The sequence below is a fragment of the Mytilus californianus genome, unplaced genomic scaffold (genome assembly GCF_021869535.1).
Source record: "Mytilus californianus isolate M0D057914Y unplaced genomic scaffold, xbMytCali1.0.p SCAF_4, whole genome shotgun sequence".
Taxonomy (NCBI): Eukaryota; Metazoa; Mollusca; class Bivalvia; order Mytilida; family Mytilidae; genus Mytilus; species Mytilus californianus.
In genome coordinates, this window is record NW_026262690.1 from 101,528,236 (window position 1) to 101,552,169 (window position 23,934).

At 34.2% G+C, this 23,934-nt stretch overlaps 1 protein-coding gene across 1 annotated transcript in view; it reads left to right on the forward strand.

Moving 5' to 3' along the window:
- The window catches only part of LOC127698929 (uncharacterized), a 500,671-nt gene that overhangs the window by 345,534 nt on the left and 131,203 nt on the right, over nucleotides 1-23,934 (forward strand). The window contains exon 22 of the mRNA XM_052202662.1: nucleotides 1,247-1,339. Coding sequence (XP_052058622.1) covers nucleotides 1,247-1,339 — 93 coding nt within the window. The remainder of the gene's footprint in view (nucleotides 1-1,246; nucleotides 1,340-23,934) is intronic.

Genomic DNA, 23,934 nt, shown 5'->3' on the forward strand with positions numbered 1-23,934 from the left:
AATTATTGCACATTTTGGGTTTTTTTTCCCAAAAACTGTCGCCGGGGGCAGAGATGCAAATTAATGCTTTAAAAAGGTCAATCTATTATCTTTCTTCGAAATTTTTTTTTCGGCAGAATTTATGCTTATGCACCAAAGAGATCCACATGTATTTCCACCTATAACAATCGACTGTTTTGTAAAAAAATCGTCTATAATTTAAAAGTTTATAAGTATCTTGAAGATTCATACTATAATTAAAGTAAAATACATATATAAGATGCATACAATCCTAAATAATGCACATTCATTAAACTTTTAAAGCCCATAGAAACAGATTTAAACAATTCAAATTTACCAACTTGACCTTTTTACCTTCTCTAATAAAGAGTTCCATTTCATTCGTTTAATTTTAACTGGGTTTCCGCCTGTACCGAATGTCGATAGTTCTCTCAGGGAACTCCATCTTCCTCCACCAATAAAAACTGACCGCCACAAAATAGCAAAATAGTGCTGAAAGTGGCGTTAAACAACAATCAATCAATCAATGGTAATGATATTGTCTAGTATCGTTGACGTACCCGGTCTCGCTCCTTTTCGAGTTCATGTAATTCCCTAAGTTGTATTTTTTTTTTTGTCTCTCCTTCGAAGGAAGTCTCGGAAGGCGACACATGGGTGTTGCTTTTTCGGCGTCGTCGTCATTGGCGGCGTCAACAATTGTTAAGTTTTCTGCTTAAGTTAGTTTGACAGGAAAGCTTGTGATTGATCAATGATATTTTGCATTACTATCAGTACTTATCAGTTTGATGACTATTTCGAGGCCATGCCCCCTAGGTCATGGTCCAGTGAATTTGAAATAATAAGCATTTTTGAATGTTAAGTTTTCTGCCCAAATCAGTTTGATAGGAACTACTTGTGATAGATCAATGATAGTTTCGATAAAGTTGCATAACTATCAGTACATACCAGTTTGACGACTATTTTGAGGCCCTCAGATTGTCTATATCAGAATATAAATATAGGTGGCACATTCCCTTCAGACATTATCACGGTTTTTCAACTCATGATGATACGGATCAAGTTTCTTAAGAAAGTTAAAAAAAAATCATCAAATTGCCTTAATTTCCCTTCACAAGGTTTCATAGTACATACTTTTTGACTTGTTTGTGTACACAGTAATTGCATGGATAATTAAAGTAGATAATTCCGGAATTTAATACTTGTCAACAGTTATCGCTCATACCACGTTAAATTTGATATTTGACAGAAAGAAGAAGAAGTGTATTATATAAATAGAAATGTGGACTTGCCTAATCCGGCAGATTTATTATCATTTGGAAGACAGATTGCCGTCGGAATGGTGAGTATTATTATCCTTAGATTAAACAGCCAGATCCCGTATATAATAATGATATAACTTTTCTTAGTGCTAGACGACTTGATGCAGTAGGGTTTAACATGTTTTGAATATCCTATACGAAAAATTTCATTGAGATAAGAATATGGATAATGTTTTTGTGCGATTTTCAATATTATTTGGGGTTTTCTTGAGATGTCAAATTAGTCCTATTAGCAACAACTAAAATGTTACCTGTCCTAACAATGCCTCTTTAAGACTTGTATCAAATAAAATTAATCATCTTTATTTAATGAAGGTTACCTCACACAAGTCATTACTGAATTGACTGAGGGTGATCGCTAATAGGACATTAGCAAAGTACATTACAAATTATATTTATATAAATTCAAATACAATAATTTACATATGCGAATTTTCATTCATGTCGCCCTTCACACGAAACAAACTATAAACCGTTTTGTTTTGCAAAACATGTACGCTAGGCTCAAGCTAGCAGCCTCTCGCTAGCAGCCAGTTTTCAGATACATTGTATGTCTGTAAACCCAAAAGTTGCATAAGACTCAAATGTTTTTTATACTATATATAACGCTTTTTAATTTAACAATCGAAGACGCTATGCATAAGTTTAAGGGGTGGAGCCATGAGTTTTTAAGGGGGAAAAAAGGGGGGGGGGGTAAATTGCCAAAACAATATATACCGCCGATCGAAGGGATACACAAAATTGTTGGACGATTTTATGCCAAAAAAAGAAGATTTTTTTCCGTTGAAAGGGGAGAGTGGCGTACGCCCTCCACGCCTAATCTGAATCCGCCGCTGACTTTTACATTTTCATTTTTTGATCAAGAATTAAAATACATTTGTATATTTTATCATCACACTTCGCTGCACGTTGAAAGGGTGAGAAAAAAATTTAAAAAAATATAGAACACTGCAAGAATGGAGAAATAAGGAAATACACAATGTTAAGCCATTTTTCTTTAACAGTTTCCCCTTAAAAAGCATGGAAATGTGGAATAAAACTTTTGTTGAAAATATTTAAAAAAAATATAGTTTACCTCCCTTTAAAACTTACTACTTTAGAATAATATTAAGTCTTCTTTGATAAAACAACAAATACTTGTATCGTAAGGTGTCAAGCATTTACTTGTTGACTATTAATGACCATGTAACAGTTGCAGAAATTATATATAATTAAACTATTTTCAGTTTCATTATATGCCTATTTCATGAGATTCATTATAAATATTCATGAACTTCGAATAAAACACAGCAATGTCTAGGAATCTCCATCTTCAATGACTAATCTTAAACAAAAACTTAAAAAAATATACCCCAGTATGCTTTCATTGCTATCACATCAACAAATATTATCAGAAAAAAGGAAGGGACTACTATTAATTTTAATTCGGTTGGGGAATTCCAGCGAGTTAGAACTGAAAATATCTAATGAAATGAAAAAGCTGGCCTAGACGAGGTGAGAACCGAACATAACCTATCTTGTCGAAAACAGGATGAAATGAATATTCTACAAAAAAAAAAAGAATTATTGTTTACGAAATCGAAAGTAAATTTTCGCGCGGCTTTGCCGGCCCCAAAAAAGAGCCTGCATAGAAATCGGTACACATGAATGACTATTGTGAAGCTAGCCGGCGATAACAGTCGGCCGCTTACTATTCATGAGGCCAACCTGCAATAATATTCATGAGCCTGCGATAATATTCATGAGATGACCTGAGTCGATGAAGTGTTGTAAGAAAATATCGATTATTAGGATAAAATAATGTTTGTTGTTTATATTTGATATTGCTATAAATAACAATAAAATCTGAACCCAATGGGTGCTTCTTCGAGGTCTGCGTTTACTTAATCAATTACAAAAAGGGTACGCTTACGTAGAACCGAAATTACAAATATTTTTTCGGTAAATTATAAAAAATGCTAATTGAAACATCAATGAATTATCTTTAATGTTTAAACATTAACCTGAACCAAAAATACAATCTACAGATGCTTCTCGGTTAAGACACATTCCATATAAAATTACAAAATAGTTCTTATTAAATTCTCTTACATGCCGACGTGAAATATTTTTAAATCACTGTCCGAATTATACAGTACTCATGTTATATACAATCGTTTTCGACCATTTCTAACAGCTCAGACTAAAGACAAGACCAGGTACCCCCACCCTATGCTGACAAACTCGTATGGGTTTAGGGCATAGTCACTCTGAGCCACTTTAAAAGCAACATCTGGTACCATTGCCAACGTGAATAATCTCTAGTTTTGGGCAGTCGGCAATAGGTAAGTTGGACTATGTGACATATCAGGATACCAGGACCCCCCCCCCCCCCCCCCCAAAAAAAAAAACCACATACATGCTGACAAACTTGTAAGGGTCTAGGCATAAGTGGTATGGGCCATTTCAGAGGCAATGTCTTCTTTTGCCTCTTGTATCATGGCCAACGTGGTGAATCTCTTAGTTTCATCAGCCGGCAATAGATAAGTTGGACAATGAAACATACCATCCCCCTAAAACCATTTGCTATAGGCCGTTTTAGAGGCAATGTATACCTCTACCTCTGGTATCATGGTCAACGTGAATAATCTTTTAGTTTGGCCAGCCGGTAATAGTTAATTTGGACTATGTGACATAACCCGTGCCCCCTTTTTATCCCATGCTGACGAACTCGTACGAGTCTAGGGCATAAGTGCTATGATCCATTTCAGAGGCAATATCTACCTCTACCTCTGGAACCAAGGCCAACGTGGAGATTCTCTTGTTTGGCCAGCTGAGGAATAGTTGAGTCAGACTATGTGACACACCAGGTACCCCCATACTTCATCCAATAATGACAAGCTTGTATGGGTCAAGGGCATAACTGATAAGGGCTATTTTAGAGGCAATGTTTTCTACCTCTTGTATCATGACCAGCCGGCAATAGTAAAGTTGGACAATGAGACAAACCAGGTACCCCCAACCCTATGCCGAAAACTCGTACGGGTCTAGAACATCAGTGCTATGGACCAATTTAGAGGTATACATTTACCTCTGGTATCATGGATAACGTAAATAATCTTTTAGTTTGGCAAGCCGGTAATAATTAAATTGGATTATGTGACATACCAGTTCATCAATCCCCTTTGCATCCTATGCTGACAAACTCGTACGGGTCTAGGGCATGAGTGCAACGATCTATTTAAGAGGCAATATCTACCTCTACCTCTGGTACCATGGCCAACGTGGAGAATCTCTTAGTTTGGCCAGACTGCAATAGTAAAGTCAGACAATGTGATATACCATGTACAACCCCCTCCACCCAAAACAGAATCCGTTCACCCAATGCTACAAGCTCGTATGGGTCAAGGGCATAAGTGCTTAGGGCCGTTTTAGAGGCAATATCTTCTACCTCTTATATCATGGCGAATGGGGAGAATCTCTTAGTATGGCCAGCCGGTAATAGTTAAGTCGGACTATGTGACATGCCAGGAACCCCTCCCCCCCCGGCCCAATCCTATGCTTACAAACTCATACGGGTGTAGGGCATAAGTGCTATAGACCATGTTAGAGGCAATGTATCCCTCTTTCTCTGCTCTGGTAGTATAAGATTTAAGAGAATAAAGTATTGTATGGTACCATGGCCAACGTGGAAATCTCTTAGTCTGGCTATTTCCGGCAATTGTTAAGTCACGCTATGTGACACTAGGTACCCCTTCTCACCCTGTGCACCCAATGCTGACAAGCTCGTTTGGGTCAAGGACATAAGTGCTAAATGCCATTTTAGAAGCAGTGTCATCCTCTATCTTTTGTATCCTGGCCAACGTGGAGAATCTTTTAGTTTGGCCATCCGGCAATAGTAGAGTCTGAATATGTAACATACCAAGTTCTCCAACTCCCTTCGCCAATCCGATGCTGACAAACTCGTATGGGTCTAGGGCATTACTGCTTTGAGCCATTTTTGAGGTAATATCGACCTCTACCTCTGGTAACATGGCCAATGTGGAGAGTCTCTTAGTTTGGCCAGGCGGCAAGAGTAAGTCAGACTGTGATATACTAGGCCCTTTTCGCCCAATGCTGACAAACTCGTTTGGGTCTAGGCTACGCATGAGTGTTATTAGCCATTTTTAAGGCAATGTCTTCCTCTACCACTGGTTAAAAGGCCAACGTGGAGAATCTCCTTGTTTGGCCAGCCGACAATAGTTAAGTCGGACTATGTGACATGCCAGGTACCCCTCACCCTATAGCAAACAATCTCAAACGGGTCTAGTGCATAAGTGCTAAAGACTGTCTTAGAGTCAATGTCTCCCTCTTCCTCTGGTAGTATTCGGTTAAAGAGAATAAGGTATTGTATGGTACCATGGCCAACATGGAGAATGTTTTACCTTGTTCATCCATCAATAGTTTAGTCGGACTATGTGACATTCCAAGTCATTATGGCAGACAAACTCAAACGGGTCTAGGGCATAAGTGCTAAAGACTGTCTTAGAGGCAATGTCTCCCTCTTCCTCTGGTAGTATTCGATTAAAGTTAATTATATATTGTATAGTACCATGACCAACGTGGAGAATCTTTTAGTTTGGTCATCCGGAAATAGTTAAGTCGGACTATGTGACATACCAAGTCCTTCAAACTTTATGTTTAAAACTCGTATGGGTCATGGCCATAAGTGCTATAGGTCAGTTTAGAGGCAATGCATACCTCTACCTCTGGAATCATGGTCAACTAATCTATTAGTTTGGCCAGCCAGTAAAAGCTAAATTGGACTAATAGTGAAAGTACTTTTATTTGTGGGTATCAATTTTTGTGGTTTTAGCAAAAGTTACATGTTCGTGGGTTCTTGAATTCGTGGATTTTAGTTTTCTGAAGAAAAAAAATCCAGTGAATAATTTGAAGACTTCAGAAACGAATATTCGTGAAATTAATCATATGTTGTTTTACAATGATTTGTGGGACATTGCAAAATAAGGTAAGGTGTTAATTTTCACTCAATTGTTCGTATTTCATTACTTACAACATTCATAATATTTTTATATTATATTATAAAATAATTGCTTTCGGAAATAAGCTGATTCATCTATGCTTACACATTGTCTGGATTGCAAAGTACACATTTTAGTTGTTGCACATGTATAATCAGAAGTGATGACACTTATTAACTCGAGATCGAATGATCAACAGATTAACAAAGGTGTTAATTGGGCCAATTGGAAAATCTGAGATCAAAATTTATTTTTCATGAGAATTAAAAGGTTAAAAGTCGTACAGTTTAGGGTTTTTAAAGATTAAATGGGTAAAATCCTGCCTTAAGTTGTATATTTAGTTCATAGGAGTTTGGCTGATATTCGACGTATTCTCTAGATTATGTGCCCGTATCCATGTAGTTAGACCTTCATGGGGATCTTTGCATGTCTGGAATTGGACAACAGTTGTTATATTTCGTTTTACATGTAAATTTGTACACAACACATGACAAAAACACAAACACCAGTACACAAAACACAACATAGAAAACAAAATACTGAGCAAAAAGAACCCATTAAACCCCGGGGGCGATCTCAAATGCTTCGGAAGGGTAGGCAGATCCTGTTCCACATGTGACACCCATCGTGTTACTCCTGTAGAATATGTTCATAAGCTATATCAATTGATTTGGCATCACGCAATAGCGGATTGGTAATTGACTGTTATCTAACCGTAAGACAACACCAAATTAATAAAATCCTCAACGTTCATAAAGTGTTATTTATATTTTTCATACAACGAACTGGGTTTTACAAATTTGAAACACCTAGATCTTATGCCTGTGCAAAGTTTTTATAAACTATATGGATATGCATATGGATATGCAGATGGATATAAATATGAAATCTTCGAACTCCTTTTGACCCTTTAACAAGCTCTTGAGTGGAGTCGTGATTTTACGGCAGTAGATTTATTCAACCACAGTAGCATACAACTACTATACACCTCACGGCTTTAGGAAGGTTTGTTTTATACTGGACTGGAGAATTGAATATACTGAAAATGAGTTTCTGGCGTATATTGCCGTGGAGCTTGACACTACAAATGACAGGTATGAGTCGAATGAAGTCGAATGGAGAGGACTAGGAAGTGTCAGATGGAAAAAAGTGTAAAGAGTAGAATGATGATCAGGAGTATTAAATAATATCCATTCCAGTCCAATATCATAAAAACCCTCTACTGGAAGTAACGCATTAGACTTTCACATTTAACATCGGTGCTGGTTAGATAGTCGCGTATTCACGTTATCTTGGTAGTCGTGTCTACTTCAACTCCTTTGATGTAGAAAGCCCTAAATTGGAAATCATCCGGATGATTCACAATGTACTCTTACTTTTGTCTGTCCACTATCTCTTTTAGAGCTATGTTACTCCCATTTCTCCGAATTGTGTTTTACTTTGTACAATTCCATGTCAAAATAATTTTCTCTAAACACTTTCTGTGTGAACATGTTTTTTTGTATGATTTAAAAATGCTATCAGATGGTCAGCCTTTTGATGAAGTGAAGTTTTGAGTAACATTATAAACAAAAAAGTTTGTAGACAAATTTGTATTGGTTAAAGGGGAGCGAGCATTGTTACTCTTTTCGTGAACCTCGACGTGAATGATCATCGTATCCTATACCCGAGACCCGGGTACGCCTAAACGCAGCAAGGATGCCGTTTTAAAACTGTGGGATAAAAAACTTTGAGAAAGAATACGACCAAACATCAACATTGATCAAGGAACTTACAAAAAGAAAACAAAGATAAAAGTGGACAAGTCTGAATGTGTGTCAATCAACGATGCAGAACCACTCAATCAGTTATTATCCTGAGCAACAGATGACCCCATTACGTAAGGCTAGTATTCAAAGAATTTTGACGAATTGGTTGCAAACATGAAAAGAAGGTTTATGGGCTTCTTCAAAGCATGTTATCGATTGGTGAGGAAACCAAGGAATACCTCGACAGGGTGATTGTTCAATTTAAACATACGGCTAAATATAAGCGATCAATTACAACCGAAGATGACAAAATAGTTGGTAACGGCATAAAAGTCCTTTTTTCCATACAAGGTACGAACGGAAGTTGAGGAACTAAGATCTGCTTCAGTAATAATAAGGGTGTAGTATCTCTTGGATTTTTTTTTAATCGGTCCAAAGTTGGGATATGACCCCCTACCCCTACCTAACTTTGAGAATTAATAAAAAAATTTCCTACGGCAATTCTTTTTTCCCCACTAGGTGCAAACGAAAGTTGGTCACTTTGGGCCTGCTGGACCAAAATTTCCAGGTGGGATATAGCACGGATTTTTTTTTTAAATAGGTCCAAAGTTGGGATAAGATCCCCTACCCCACCCTAACTTTGAGAGTTAATAAAATATTTCATACGGCAAAACCTTTTTGCACCACTAGGTGCAAACGAAAGTTGGGCACATTGGGCCTGCTTTACTAAACTTTCCAGGTGGGGTATAGCACGAATTTTTTTAAAAATAGGTCCTAAGTTCGGATATGACCCCCTACCCCACCCTAAATATGAGAGTTAATAAAAAAATTTCCTACGTCAATACTTTTTTCACCACAAGGTGCAAAAGAAAGTTGGGCACCTTGGGCCTGCTTGACTAAAATTTCCAGGTGGGGTATAGGACGGATTTTTTTTTAATAGGTCCAAAGTTGGGATATGACCCCCTACCCCACCCTAACTTGGAGAGTTAATAAAAAATTTCCTACGGCACGAATTTTTTTTTAAATAGCAAATTAGTTATTTTTTTGCACACCATACTTGGATTACTGAAAATAAACCCTTCGTCTAATCAAAACTAAGCGAAATCCATTGTTACAGAAGGAGACTGATTCGCAAAAAAACAGACTTGTCTTACAAGAAAATATTAAAGTACGAACGCAATTTTTTTATTCTTGAAGTGCAGAAATATTTTTTCTTTTTAGGAACTATTTTACAGGATGCCGAAAATATGGAAAACTATAATCCCATAGGAACTCCCTTTACGGCTAAAACTGTGCCACTTTTACTACGAAGTTTAGTAAAAAATTATATCCTAGAATGGGAAGTTCATATGCACTACTATTTTTTTCAAAGGTCAAAACAATGGGCTGTGCGGCATATTCTCAACATTTATATGCCCCGAACTTCTAAGAGTTTAAACTTCAACTAAAATTATGTACTACCCCTCCCTTCACTTTGGGTCTTCCTCAAAATTCAATTTGGCCGCTATCAATGTGTATTTATACTGGTAACATTCCCAAGTTATGTCTCTATGAGATGAAACATAGAGATCATATCTGGAAACCAGTACGTAAACAAAACAAAATATCTATGAATATTTTATATCTCCCCAAAAGAGGCGTGGTTTGTTGAACAGCTGCATTTACAAAGTGCAAAACTTTAAACTGTTTATCAATAAAACGGATAAAATAATATGAATTGATATACTTCAAGCTAAATAAAAACATTTGCCTGGAAATGTCTTTTGTATTTGGACGCATACATAATTTTGGCATTCCCGTTTAACAAAACCACACAGAACAATAAACACATCATAGATACCAGGATAAAACTTACAATTGCTAATCAATTACACCTTCTTATATACAATCTTTAATTCTAGGGAATTTTTATCTAAAGTTGAGAAATGCAAATACTTTATATTTTAGTTGGCTAACATTATAAAGAAAGGTTTTATTTGCTCTCACAGTAACAATGTCCTGATGCGTAATCACACATTTAATTATTTCGGATGTTTGGATGTCTAAGTTGGTGTTAAATGTCCCGATTTCGGGCAGTGTTTTGTGGCTCTTCGTGTGATTTTTATTACAAGACATTTGGTGATATATATGTTTGTCGTATTTATTGATATGTTGTTGGTTAAATTACAAGAGCTTACCATATCACAAGGGCACGTGTAATCCATAGGGGTCGTATGGCAACCTCTATATGTCTTTTTTTTAAACCTGGATTTGGTATCTGCTTAAAAGGGGGTGATCATGCGATTTATATTTTTTTTCATTATCATCTCTCTTTCCTTGCGATTGGTTTTTTTTATTGATACTTTTTAACTTTTCATTATTCTTTTTAAGAGATGGTCAGCTACTATGAAGGCGAGATATAACTCTAAAAAAAGTTTAAATGTACACATCCTTTTATTCGTACGTATTTCCACGAAAACAATATGAACCTCAAAAAGTTCATCATGAAGAATTAATGAAATTAAAGGGAATCGATAGTTAATAAACATAATTTTCTTTGTATTCTTTGTAATTTTCGGAAGCAGAGGTCGAAATGTTACCTTATAAATATAATTAATATTAAATTGGAATTCTTTTATTCCTTATAATTTGCTCAAAACGAGTTTGAAATGATGCTTTATCAAAATGTGATGAAATCTCAATTTTCAACTTTTTGAAGAGACAAATATTGACAAACACTTGATTTCGGTATTGCTTACATTGTCTAAAAAATCTCTTTCTTAATAATCTATCCCCCACCGAAAATTGATAAACAAAAAGGATAACAACAGCAAGATAAAAGGAACATCTAATAGCGAAAAACTAAGCATGCAAAATGTAGGATAATGAAACGTTCATCTGCAAAGTATATTGAAAATTTTTGAAGATGCACATAGACCTAGGTGAGCGACACTGGTTCTTTAGAGCCTCTAGTATTTTAGAAAATAAGAAATCGAAGGATATGGCAATAATCCTGTAAACGAAGGCATTCACTGTGATACTTTGGAAGCATGCTATTCCAAACAGTAAATTTTCTCTATATTTCTTGTTCGAGTCAGTTTTGATACAAATTTTGCATGTGTTTGTATATTTTGCATCGAAGAACATCGTTACTTGACATAATGGTCAACCAACTCGTAATAGGGTCCGTAAAATTTATGGATGGACTATTTCAATAGCTTCCTTTTGAACAGCAACCCTTTATCAAGGAAATCATGATAGGGAATGCAAGCTCTGGAATATCGCATCAACTAAAAGATATTTACTTCATACGCTTGAATTTTGGTAAATAAAAACGGAAAGTTCACAATCGGGAAGCTGAAATCATCTCTTTTGTCGTAAGGTTTTGTTCTCGACCGACCCTCATTGTCAATTTCTAGATGTAAGTCAATATATGAGACATACTATGTATATGTTATATCCTTTATTTCAAGTTTGATGGGATAGATGCGTTCAACAAACAGTCACCAAACTTTGAATTATTTAGTTAGAGGACAACATCTATATAGTGGAAAGTGAAGTTAATGGAACATCCTATCTTCCTTTCATTTTTCCTTAGAAGCGCCTGTATGAAGTCAGCCTCATATAAATAAACAAGTGGCCATGAAGGGGAGCACAATTGGTTCCCATGGGAATGCCAAACGTAGCAAATATGTTGTCAATCAAGAAATCAAGCATCTTGATAATTTCAGTTTCAGAGAATTTTTTGGTTGAATCAGAGTGATTTTTTACAAAGTACGATGTATCCCTCCCCTGACTAGCTATAAAACCAGGTTTAATCCACCAATATGACAGTTGTTATCCATTCGTTTGATGTGTTTGAGCTTTTGATTTTGCCATTTGATAAGGGACTTTCCGTTTTGAATTTTCCTCGGAGATTGGTATTTTTGTTAATTTACTTTTTTCCCTCCCTAGACAAGATCCTAGCAGCAATATAACGCTGTTTTTAAGAACACTTATGTAATTTAGGTAACTAACACAGTGAAGGAAGATCCAGTTCTTCATCTATGGTTGACATTCCAAAGGAACATGGAATAAGTAAGTGTCATGGTGGTATATGTTGAGTTTTCAAAGTGATTTGTTAGTACCCAGTTCATTTATCAAGTAGTTTATGTAATGGGATTTACACACTAAAACAATGTTGTATGGGGCTTTATCTGCGGCGACAACAACACATTTTTCATGGAGGTAGGACAGGTGCTTTGCAACATTTGGGTCTTTAAAGATTAATGTAACATGTTTATTCCTAGACCAATTCCGATTTTAATTCAGATTTGTATCAACAACCTTACAGCCTTAATACATTTAAAAAGAGTATCTACGTCTTCTTTCTCGCGTTTAACTAATTGCCGAGCACAATCCTCGACTGAATACATCAGTATTTCAAGTTGATTTTCCAATTGATAGAAATAGGCTTACGATATTTCGGGCCATTGGACATCACTTTTTGCAGAGAAGTGTTATTTACATTGTTTATGTCACCAAAAATAACGTGGAATGCTAGATTATATATTCTGACAAACGCGGTATACAATGATTTCATATTGCCTACTTATCTCACCGTTTGTTATATTAACAGAGAAATGTAAACATTATATGGTAATGGGTTGGTTTTCTTTTTTAAATTACTATTCACAAGAACGTTATCTTGTGAACTTATAATCAATAGCGTCATCGGGGATAACGTACCAAACATTGTAGAGATCAATTTCTCAATGTTAGTCAAGGAGAATATTTTTGCCGCTCAGCTTTACAGTATGTTGTGCAGAAATATTTGTCTTTCTTTTCTCGTTCTTTTCTCTTTTTTTCGTGTTCGTATATAGTCTTTATTACTATTCTATTTTCCTGTGTATGGAGGGTCCGTGTATATTTGCGTCCATTCGTTTTTCATTTTGAAATATCAAAAACAAAAAACAAAAAAACGAGAGTGTTTTCATTTTTCGTTTTTCATTTTTCAAAAACCAAAACGGAAAACGAAAGTGTTTTCATTTTTTTGGTTTGATTTCTCTAAAACCAAAATGAAGATCAAAAGTGTTTCCGTTTTTCGTTTTTGATTTCACTAAACAAGAATTTTGTATTTAATTTTAATTATTTCTCGATTTTTATAATGTACAATGTTTTACTTTCTTGATTCACAGTCATTGATAGTAAATAATGCCAATGTAAACACCCCGGTGTTCTTTCAACATAATGTAGACAAAATAGACCGCCTGACTTATGAATTGAACTACGGTGATAAATAAATCAAAGCCTTTCAAATTACCTTGTCTATATCTTTAATAAAAAAAAATTATTATATTTAGATATTAAACAAATCATAAATTTAAATTGTACAATATAATATTATATAAAGATGGTACAAATAAATATATTGATTACAACATCACATTAACAAGGGAGGTTACTACTGTTAACAACTTATAAGAAAACTACCCCGGTCGTTAAAGTATACATGCACAGTCACTGTGGTTATCAGATCTTTAATCGAAGATAATGTCGACGGATGCAAAAGACTTTATCAATCTGAACAATAAGGGTGCGTGATCTTTACTTTTGAATTTAGAAAGGTTGATCTCAGATGATTAGAATTCATAACCAAGGTCAATATTATACGAACATTCAGGACGATAATGTGTTTCGCAATTTCACAATTCAAACCGGGATTAGCATTCAATCATTTTGCCATTCGGAGCCTACTCGGTATTAGTTTTGCTTATTTTTGAAAGCTATATGGTGACCTTAACTAGAGCCTGGGTGTGGATGGGGGTTTACGGAATAGAGAATAGTGGGCAAAAAATATAAATAGTAGAGACAATGGACCAAGAAATAAAAAAAAATAGAATAATGAGGTGTTAAAATATAAAAAGAATAGAATAATTGGCAAAAAGTATAAAGAAATAAACATGATAAAGAATAGAGAAAAATGGCCTGAAACACTGATTAAAGAATAGAGAAAAATGGAATAGAATATCAAAGAATACAGAAATGAAGAAATACGCATCCAGACCATCATATTAGTTGCCTAAACCAACGTTATTTTGTTCCGGTAGAATGTTATTGGTTTTCATACGTTTTCTTTTTATTTCTATGCCTATCAATTAAGACATGAGCTTTCATAATTTGCCAATTAATTATATTATAAAAAAAGACTAAGCCGAACATCACTCTGGATTTTTTCTCAAGTAGACCTCAGCTACCCACCCTACCACACCATTACCGAAAAGTTAATAAAAAAATCTACGGCAATACTTTTTTCCGCACTAGGTTCAAAGGGAAGCTGGGTACCTGAGGTCTTCTGGAGAAAAAATCCAGGGTGTAGGATAAAGCAAAACATTGTAATCCACATAGCCAAGTGTGTGGCTGTTGTTTTCAGGGTATGAATGGTTCTTTTCCTCGTTGAAGACCCTCCAGCTACTTTCAAGGAAACAGGAATAAAAGCCCTGTTCATTGATAATTTGTATTTTTTCTATGTATTGTGTGCGATTTTGTCCCATGCACATCTCTTTATTTTCTTTTTAGGGCCTAAACACGGCTCAATGCAAGTTTAGCCCTTCAATATTAAAGGTCATATGTTACATTATTGTTTCGGATAAGAGTGAATTTGGTACCTATTAAAACGTTTAAACCCGCTGCATTTGTTTGCACCTGTTCTAAGTCAGGAACCTGATGTTCAGTAGTTGCCGTTTGTTGATGTGGTTCATAAGTGTTCTCGTTTCTTGTTTATTATATAGATTATACCGTTGCATAGTTTTCCCGTTTGAATGGTTTTGCACTGGTCATTTTGGGGCCCTTTGTAGCTTGCTGTTCGGTGTGAGCCAAGGCTCCGTGTTGAAGACCGTACATTGACCTATAATGGTTTTTCTTTTACAAATTGTGACTTGGAAAGAGAAATGTCTCATTGGCACTCATACCACAACTTCTTATATCTATATATGGTCTTTTTAAGTGAATTTCTAGCTTTAATCTCACCCATGTCAGCTTTTTATTTGTATTTACAGAAAAGAGAGCTAGTTTTGTATTCTTTAATATACTGTAACAGTTTAATTTTCCATGAAAAAAGGACAGTTTTTGTTTCTATGTCCGGTAGCATCGTATCATATCTGGACATCGGCTGTTGTCTGCTCTTTGGTCGGGTTGTTGTCTCTTTGACATATTCCCCATTTCCATTGTCAATTTTATTATCGGTAGGCATGTAAAATTGCCAAACCATACACGACCGTTCATTAGTCATCGTAGATCTATTCCAAGTCTTAATAAGTCTACACAAAGCAGAAAAGGAACTTTTACAACAAGGAATATTACACAACTGAAGCCATAGTTATAAAGATCGATTGACTGATTGGTGTTCCTTTAACATCGCCGCAGAACATAAAATTATTACCTGATCTTCATTCTCAACATCTTCAATCTCTATTGTTCCCAAGGAAGCAACCATTTGATTTTCTGGGGTGGGGCAGGGATTTGTACCAGAAGTCAATATTTTATTTTAACCCAGACTGAAAAACATGCCTTTATCCATGGCCACACACAAACACAATAAAATTTTCAAGATTTATTGAAAAAAATTTTTTTTACACTTTTATATTTTTATGTTGTTTTGAAATATTAATTTGACTTGAATTTATACGAATTTACTAAATATACATGTTTATACCAAGCCAAGTCCGTTTATATCTTGTTTCTCGCCTGACTATACAAAAGGCCAGGAGAGCTTTGGCCATCATTTGTCGTCTTTGATAGGTATGGTTGACTGATCAGCTGTCTATATAAAGTCATGGGACAATGGCATGAAGACATCACCAAATCACCATATACAATACACAAAAAGACACCTAGAGCTTACCATATGGTCTTCAACTACCCACCAACAGGCAGTAAGCTCTGGTTGGCCTTAAACACAAATCCAGGGGCACAGCAAAATGAGAAAATATCCAATTAAAACTGGGTGATCTGGGAGGAAAACATTGGAACTTTCCTAACAAATACAAATTTCACCCCCTCCCCCCCCCCCCCCCCCGCCCTCAACATTTTAATAAGGAGATGTGGTATGATTGCCAATGTGACAACTATCCCCAAAGTTCAAATGAAGTGGATGTAAGCAGTTATATATAGGCAACCGTACCACCTTCAACAATGAGAAAAAAACCAGTAGAGTATAGTCGGCTATGAAAGGCTCTGACATGAAAAATATGAAACAGTTCAGTTGAGAAAAAACGGCCTAATTTATAACACAATAAAACGAAAAACAAATATGACAGACATCAACAAACGACAACCATTGAACTACAGGCTCCTAACTTGGGACAGACACATACAGTATGTGGCGGGGTTAAACATGCAAGTGAGCGCTCAACCCTCCCGTTAACCTGGGACGAGTTTTGTTACAGAACAACTGTTACATAAGAACAAACTATAAAAATCAGTTGAAAAGGGCTTAACATACCAGATCGATACAAAACAGAAAAAAACATCTAACAAAAGCACAGACCGGACGTGGCAGGGTATTTATACATCCTTAACAAACAAAAAAGGACACAAAGTACAGATCTGAGAGTAATCGCAGTACTGACAGCTAGTTTAAAGCCAATAACAACTAATACAAAAATCATGTATCTAAGACTAAAATATCAATCAGTACACATCGAACATCCAATGGATTTAGTGTAAAGACGTCATTAATAGTCAGAGAAAGACATGACCTTGTGCAATGCCAAATCATAGGTATCAACAGATTGTAGTACCTTGATGTGTATAACAATAATATGTAGTATAATTTAAGTTACTGATAAAAAAATTAATATTTATACCAATAAAAACAATATTCAAAGATCTATTTACAGTGTTCAATTGGTAACCTTTTAAAATAAGTTTATTTAAACGATTGATAAGTTTACCCTGATCGTTTTTAATTTACATGCATACAATTTCTATTTATATTATTATATTATTATTGATAAATACAATATTGCAGAAGTAGTGGAAATAGATCTACAAGTGAGGGAAGTTGTTTGTGACTTCAGGGAACTTTATTTGGATATGCCTGTTATGGTCTAATTGAGATTTACAAGACCTTCATTCAATTTCAGCACATTTTGTGAATGTATGTCCCGTTTATAGGCATTATGTTTTTCGGTTTGTGTGTCCGTTTGTTATTCCGTTCATCCGTCTGTTCCGCTTCAGGTTAATGTTTTAGGTCAAGTAGTTTTTGATGAAGTTGAAGTCCAATCAACTTGAAACTCAGTACACATGTTCCATATGATATGATCTTTTTAATTGTAATGCCAAATAAGAGTTCTGACCGCAATTTACGGTCCACTGGACATAGAAAATGATAGTGCGAGTGGGCATTCATGTACTATGGACACATTCTTGTTCAAATCCTTTATTAAAGAAGTTAATAAATTTACTTCAGATAAAAATATCTCTGATTTTGTTATACTTATATAACTTTTTTGTATGTATTTTAATAAGATTAATGGACAAACGCGTTCAATCTTCGGACTTAATTCTTAACAATTTTACCGAGCGGAGCGAGGCAAAAAAAAATAACGTCTTCCAAGCCAAATTTTATATGTATGCTATACACACAAATTTATTGTTTAAACTTGGTAATCAATTAATCTAAAATACAGTCCTAGATAATCAAATAATCATGAAATATTTGGTCTAGTAATCAAATAATCACTAAAAAAACAGCCAAGTAATCACATAATCAAAAACCCCATGAGGAATCATTAAAGATGACATATTTTTGTATTAATATTGATTCACTTATAAGGTCTTTGCATCGGAAATAAACTAATTAATTCTAAAACCAGTTGTTGGCATAATACGGGTCATTTTCTTCACATTGACATAATTTACTAAACGTTTATTGAAACCTGTAATGTGAAGACGTGAATGAAAATGCGGAGTTTGTAATACCAGGTTCAAGCAAGCAGCCACTAGCTAGCAGCCACTTCGCTATCAGCCAGTTTTCAGATGTTTATATAAACCCAAATGTTGCATAGGATTCAAACGTACTTCAAATGTTTTTATATATATATAACCACTATATTATCAGTTTTTAATATATAATGAAGCAGTCAAAGACACTATTCAATGTATTTCAAAATTTCATTTCTTGTTCATTAATTATATAAATGCAATAGAAATCGCTTTCAATACATCACACAGCGTGCTGCACGCTTTACATTTCAAATAGTCAACACTTTTGAGTGTATATAGAATCGTAAATAATTATGAAATTATTTAAATGTTGGCAAAATTGCACTATTGTGTGAAATAGCTTTCCATATTCTCGGCATCCTGTCAAATAGTTCATGAAAAGTAACAATTGTTCTGCATATAGAAGAAAAAAAAGTTGCACGAGTGCTTTAACTTTTTTTTTTTGCCACACAAAACTGTTTTGACAAAACATTCTACTTCTGAAACATTGGATTTCGCTTACTTATGATTGGACGAAAGGTTTATTTTTTGTACTCAAAGTATGGCGGGCAAGGAAGTTATTTATTAGCTTTAAAAAATAATCAGTGCTATACCCAAACTGGGAATTTTGATCAAGTAGGCGCTAGGTCTCTAGCTTACGTTTGCACCTAGTATTGCCGTAGATTTTTTTTATTAACTTTTCGGTAATGGTGTGGTAGGGTAGGTAGCTGAGGTCCACTTGAGAAAAAATCCAGACTGATGTTCGGCTTAGTCTATTTTTATAATGTAATAAGCTGGCAAATTATGAAAGCTCACGTCTTAATTGATAGGCATAGAAATAAAAAGAAAACGTATGATAACCAATAACAATCTACCGGAGACAAAATAACGTTGGTTTAGGCAACTAGGATGATGGTCTGGATACGGGGTTCTTTATTTCTGTATTCTTTGATATTTTATGCCGATTTTCTCTATTCTTTAATCAGTGTTTCAGGCCATTTTTCTCTTTTCTTTATTTCTTTATACTTTTTGCCAATTATTCTGTTCTCTTTATATTTTAACACCTCATTATTCTAATTTTTTTTTCTTGGTCCATCGTCTCTCTTATTCATATTTTTTGTCCACTATTCTTTATTTTGTAAACCCCCATCCATACCCAGGCTCTAGTTAAGGTCACTATATAGCTTTCAAAAATAAGCAAAACTAATACCGAGTAGGCTCCGAATGGCAAATTGATTGAATGCTAATCCCGGTTTGAAATGTGAAATTGCGGAAATTTGTTTTTCAATCAATTAATCAAGCAAAACACATTATCGTCCTCAATGTTCGTATAATGTACCTTGGTCATGAATTCTAATCATCTGAGATCAACCTTTCTAAATTTAAAAGTAAAGATCACGCACCCTTATTGTTCAGATTGATAAAGTATTTTGCATCCGTCGACATTATCTTCGATTAAAGATCTGATATCACCAGTGACTGTGCATGTATACTTTAACGACCGGGGTAGTTTTCTTATAAGTTTTAAAAAGTAGTAACATCCCTTGTTAATGTGATGTTGTTATCAATCTATTTATTTGTACCATCTTTATATAATATTGTATTGTACAATTAAAATTTATGATTCGTTTAATATTTAAATATGATAATTATTTTTTATTAAAGATATAAACAAGGTAATTTGAAAGGCTTTGATTCATTTATCACCGTAGTTCAATTCATAAGTCAGGCGGTCTATTTTGTCTACATTATGTTGAAAGAACACCGGGGTGTTTACATTGGCAGTATTTACTATCAATGACTATGAAACAAGAAAGGAAAACATTGTACATTATAAAACGAAAAATAATTAAAATTAAATACAAAATTCTTGTTTAGTGAAATCAAAAACGAAAAACGGAAACACTTTAGATTTTCATTTTGGTTTAAGAGAAATAAAAAAAAAAATGAAAACACTTTCGTTTTCCGTTTTGGTTTTAGAGAAATCAAAAACGAAAAAGGAAAACACTTTTGTTTTTCGTTTTGGTTTTAGAGAAATCAAAAACGAAAAATGAAAACACTTTTGTTTTTCGTTTTGGTTTTTGAGAAATCAAAAATGAAAAATGAAAACACTCTCGTTTTTTGTTTTTTTGTTTTTGATATTTCAAAATGAAAAACGAATGGACGCAAATATACACGGACCATGGAGCACTGTTGTTTCCGCTCGATACGATACCTTATAAAGGATGGTCATTTTTTAAACTCTTATACTAATTCGGACGCATGAAATTTGTAACGTGTTGTTTTCATTTTTTACAGCACTGGGTCGATACCTCTGCTGTTGGAATATCAGACTCCGAAGGTATCATCAGCTCTGTAGCCAGTACTCCGGTACTGACATGTTTTATACCAAACCTTTCTAAAATTGTCCGTTTATAAATTTATAAATTATTTTAGAAACTAAGGTTTCAACTCCGTCAGGCAAAGTTGACCTTAGATGGATTTGGCTACTCTTTAGGTCCTTTTGGTTATATAGCTCTTCTACTGTTTCGGTTCTTATGCATCCTTAGCTCTCCAATATTTGGCATTGAGCGTTCTTGACGAAGGTAAATCCAGAAAAGCGTTTCAGACGCATGGAATTTATAACGTGTTGTTTTCATTTTTATTTAGTATTGTCATTGTGGTAAAACTCATCATAAATACCAGGATTAAAATTTTGTACACCAGACGCGTGTTTCGTCTACAAAAGACTCATCAGTAAATTATTCAATCCATCAATAATTTCTTTTATACCCATACACGTAACGATTACTCAATGGAGTGGTATATATTATGCAATTTAATGCGAAGAGCCCTGAGTCTTTAATTTCTTAGAACATACTCATCTATTCTCGTCCAATTGAAAATCATTATTTTCCTTTCTACTTTTCATATTATATGACTTTCCATGCAATATAAAATGCTATACATGAAGGACTTTCATTGTAGTTTAATAATGTAAGTGAACTCTTAAAAACAGCACTAACGAAGTTTACAATCCCCTGAGGCATTTTTCAAAAAGAGCAAAACAAAAAAATGAGTACTGTTGTTGTCTAATCATTTTTACATTAAAACAGAATAGAATTATGAAAACATTCTAAGTTGAGATTTGAATATTGTAATAGAAAAACAAAGTATATGGGGTACCCATCCATGACACAAAATCAGTACACGACAGCAAAAAAAAACACACATTATATAACGGTACACAAGAAGAAAAAAAGAATTGAACAGGGGGCAAAGTTGTAGGTAAAATAATAATTAATCTGATTTTTATACGATACCTCAAAATCAATGTTTTTTAAAGTAATAATAACTGTTAATATAAAAAATTATACGATTATCAATAAAAAAAAGTAAGTATCTGATGTTGAAACAATTGTAATTTTATAATATTTATTGATGAAGTTTTGTCATAATAAAAAATTCTACAATTTTAGAAAAGCTGATTTATATAACATTGTGTACTTTTTAAAATGAAGGAATTTTAGTTATACAAATCTTAAATTTTACCCGAGTCAGGAAAAATCTCCAGTTAAAATAATGTATCCTTTGTTGTTATCACAAACGTATCTCCTTTCTACTTCATTCCATCTGTTGAAAATTACCATTAAATATGATTTACATCCCTTTAATTACCATGTTAACATTTAAAGTGAACTCATATTAAGGTTTGATTACTAGGTGTGAATGTGTTTTTAAGTGGTCAGACAATACTTGGGCATGTTTTATGAACACACTTACGCCCCGGGCTTTGAATATTCATAAAACATGTCAAAGTATTATCTAACCTATACAAAGTATATACTTTTCCATTGACAATACAAATAAACACATATTTACAACTCGATTAATATAATAATAGGTCTATTAATAGTTTTTTTGGCTGACTTTTTGTTTCACTGTTGTTTGTTAAAGGGAGTTTATTAGTCTGGTTTTATGTTATATAAATTTACCATAGCTGTTATATTTGTAGTGACAGTAATCTACAAGATCTTGAGTTTATAAATGCAGCAAACTTTAATTGGGAATTAAGGTTTATATGTAAATACAAAAATCAAAGTTATGTTTTCAAAATGCCCTTGTCGTCATAACATCCTTTCGCAAGGTTTCATAGTTCATATCTTTTTTGTGTACAAAATAACTGCATGGATGGTGGATGACCACAAAAAGAAGATCAATTACTCTGATCAAGGCATCAAGAACAATGTTTTTTTTTTATTTTTTATTTAAATAAACTCATCATAGATACCAGGATTGAAATTTTGTACGCCAGACGCGCGTTTCGCCTACAAAAGACTCATCAGTGACGCTCGAAACAAAAAAGTTAAAAAGGCCAAATAAAGTACAAAGTTGGAGAGCATTGAGGACCCAAAATTCCTCAAAGTTTTGCCAAACACAGCTAATGTAATCAATTCCTATTTAAAAAAAAGTATTTTGTCTTTTAAAAAAATAATTTTTTTAACTAAGGGTTTTAATAGTGGGATATGATATAAAAATCATTGTGAAAACTAGTTACATACACTTCCTAAATTTATAACACAAAATGTTATTCCAAAATAGCAAGTGGCAGTTCTTATTTATAATGTCTTGATTACAATACAATGAAATCTTACAGTTGTGGCCTTTCATAGAATATAAAATGACTATATATAAATGTATGTTCCTAAAGTTACATAACTTTAGTTTTACTGTGAAAATTATAATTGTTTTCAAAACATGTGGAACGCCCACTACCACTAAAGTACATACGGCTGTTTGTTTGTCTATTTATTTTGTCATCTAACCATGTAAAGAAGTAGACATGTCTTCATCTCAGTATATATAATTACACTTGCAGCTACTATCTTCATATTCTTGAGTCAATGGCCTTTTTAAATCACCAATCAATTTGTATATGTGATTGACGTATACATCGTCAAATTCCCAAATTGGTGTTTGCTGCATTTATAAACTCAAGATCTCGTAAATCACTGTCATAAATTGAACACATATGACAGCTTTGATATTAGTTAGTAAATTTACATAACATAAACTTTGTTAATAAACTGCTTTTTAGAAACACCTGTGAAACAAGTACTCAGCCAACATAAACTATCAATAGACCAATTATTAGATTATTCGAGTTGACAATATGTTCTAAAAAAGTATAAAAAAAAAACGAACTCAAAGGCTAATTCAAAAAGGGGAAGTTCATACAAACAGACAAAATCAAACGCTATCAATCAACGGAACAAGTGAAATACAACTGCCATATTCCTGTCTTGGTACAGGCATTTTCCGAAGAAAATGGTGTATTAAACCTTGTTTTATTGCTAGCTAAATTGGATAGTCAATGGAAAGGTATATACTATGAAATAAAATGATGGGGCTTAGCACCTCGCTTTAATTTTCATAGTTTATACCTTTCCATTGACTAGCCGTTACATGGTACGAAACGTTTTATTGTCTTGCCTTGACGGAGTCAAAAAGCGAGACATAGGTATGCTGTTGACGGCGGCGGCGGCGGCGTCAACAATGTATTAGTTTGTGATTAGGTCTCGTTTATGGTGAACCACTAGTGGTAGGTCAATGATATTTGGTATGCAGTTGTATTAGCATTGGCACATCTCATTACAATGGAGATTATTTGGCCCTGCCCCCTCAGCCATGGTCTATTGACTTTGAAACTTTGCTTAGTTTACATGTATTAGTTTGTGATTATGTCAGTTTATGGGAAACCACTAGTGGTAGGTCAATGCTATTTGGTATGAAGTTGTATTAGCATCGGCATATTTTGTTTTCATGGAGATAATTTGGTCCCGCCCCCTCAGTCATGATCTATTGACTTTGAAACTTTTGCTTAGTTTTCATGTATAAGTTTGTGATTAGGTCAGTTTATGGGGAAGCACTAGTGGTAGGTCA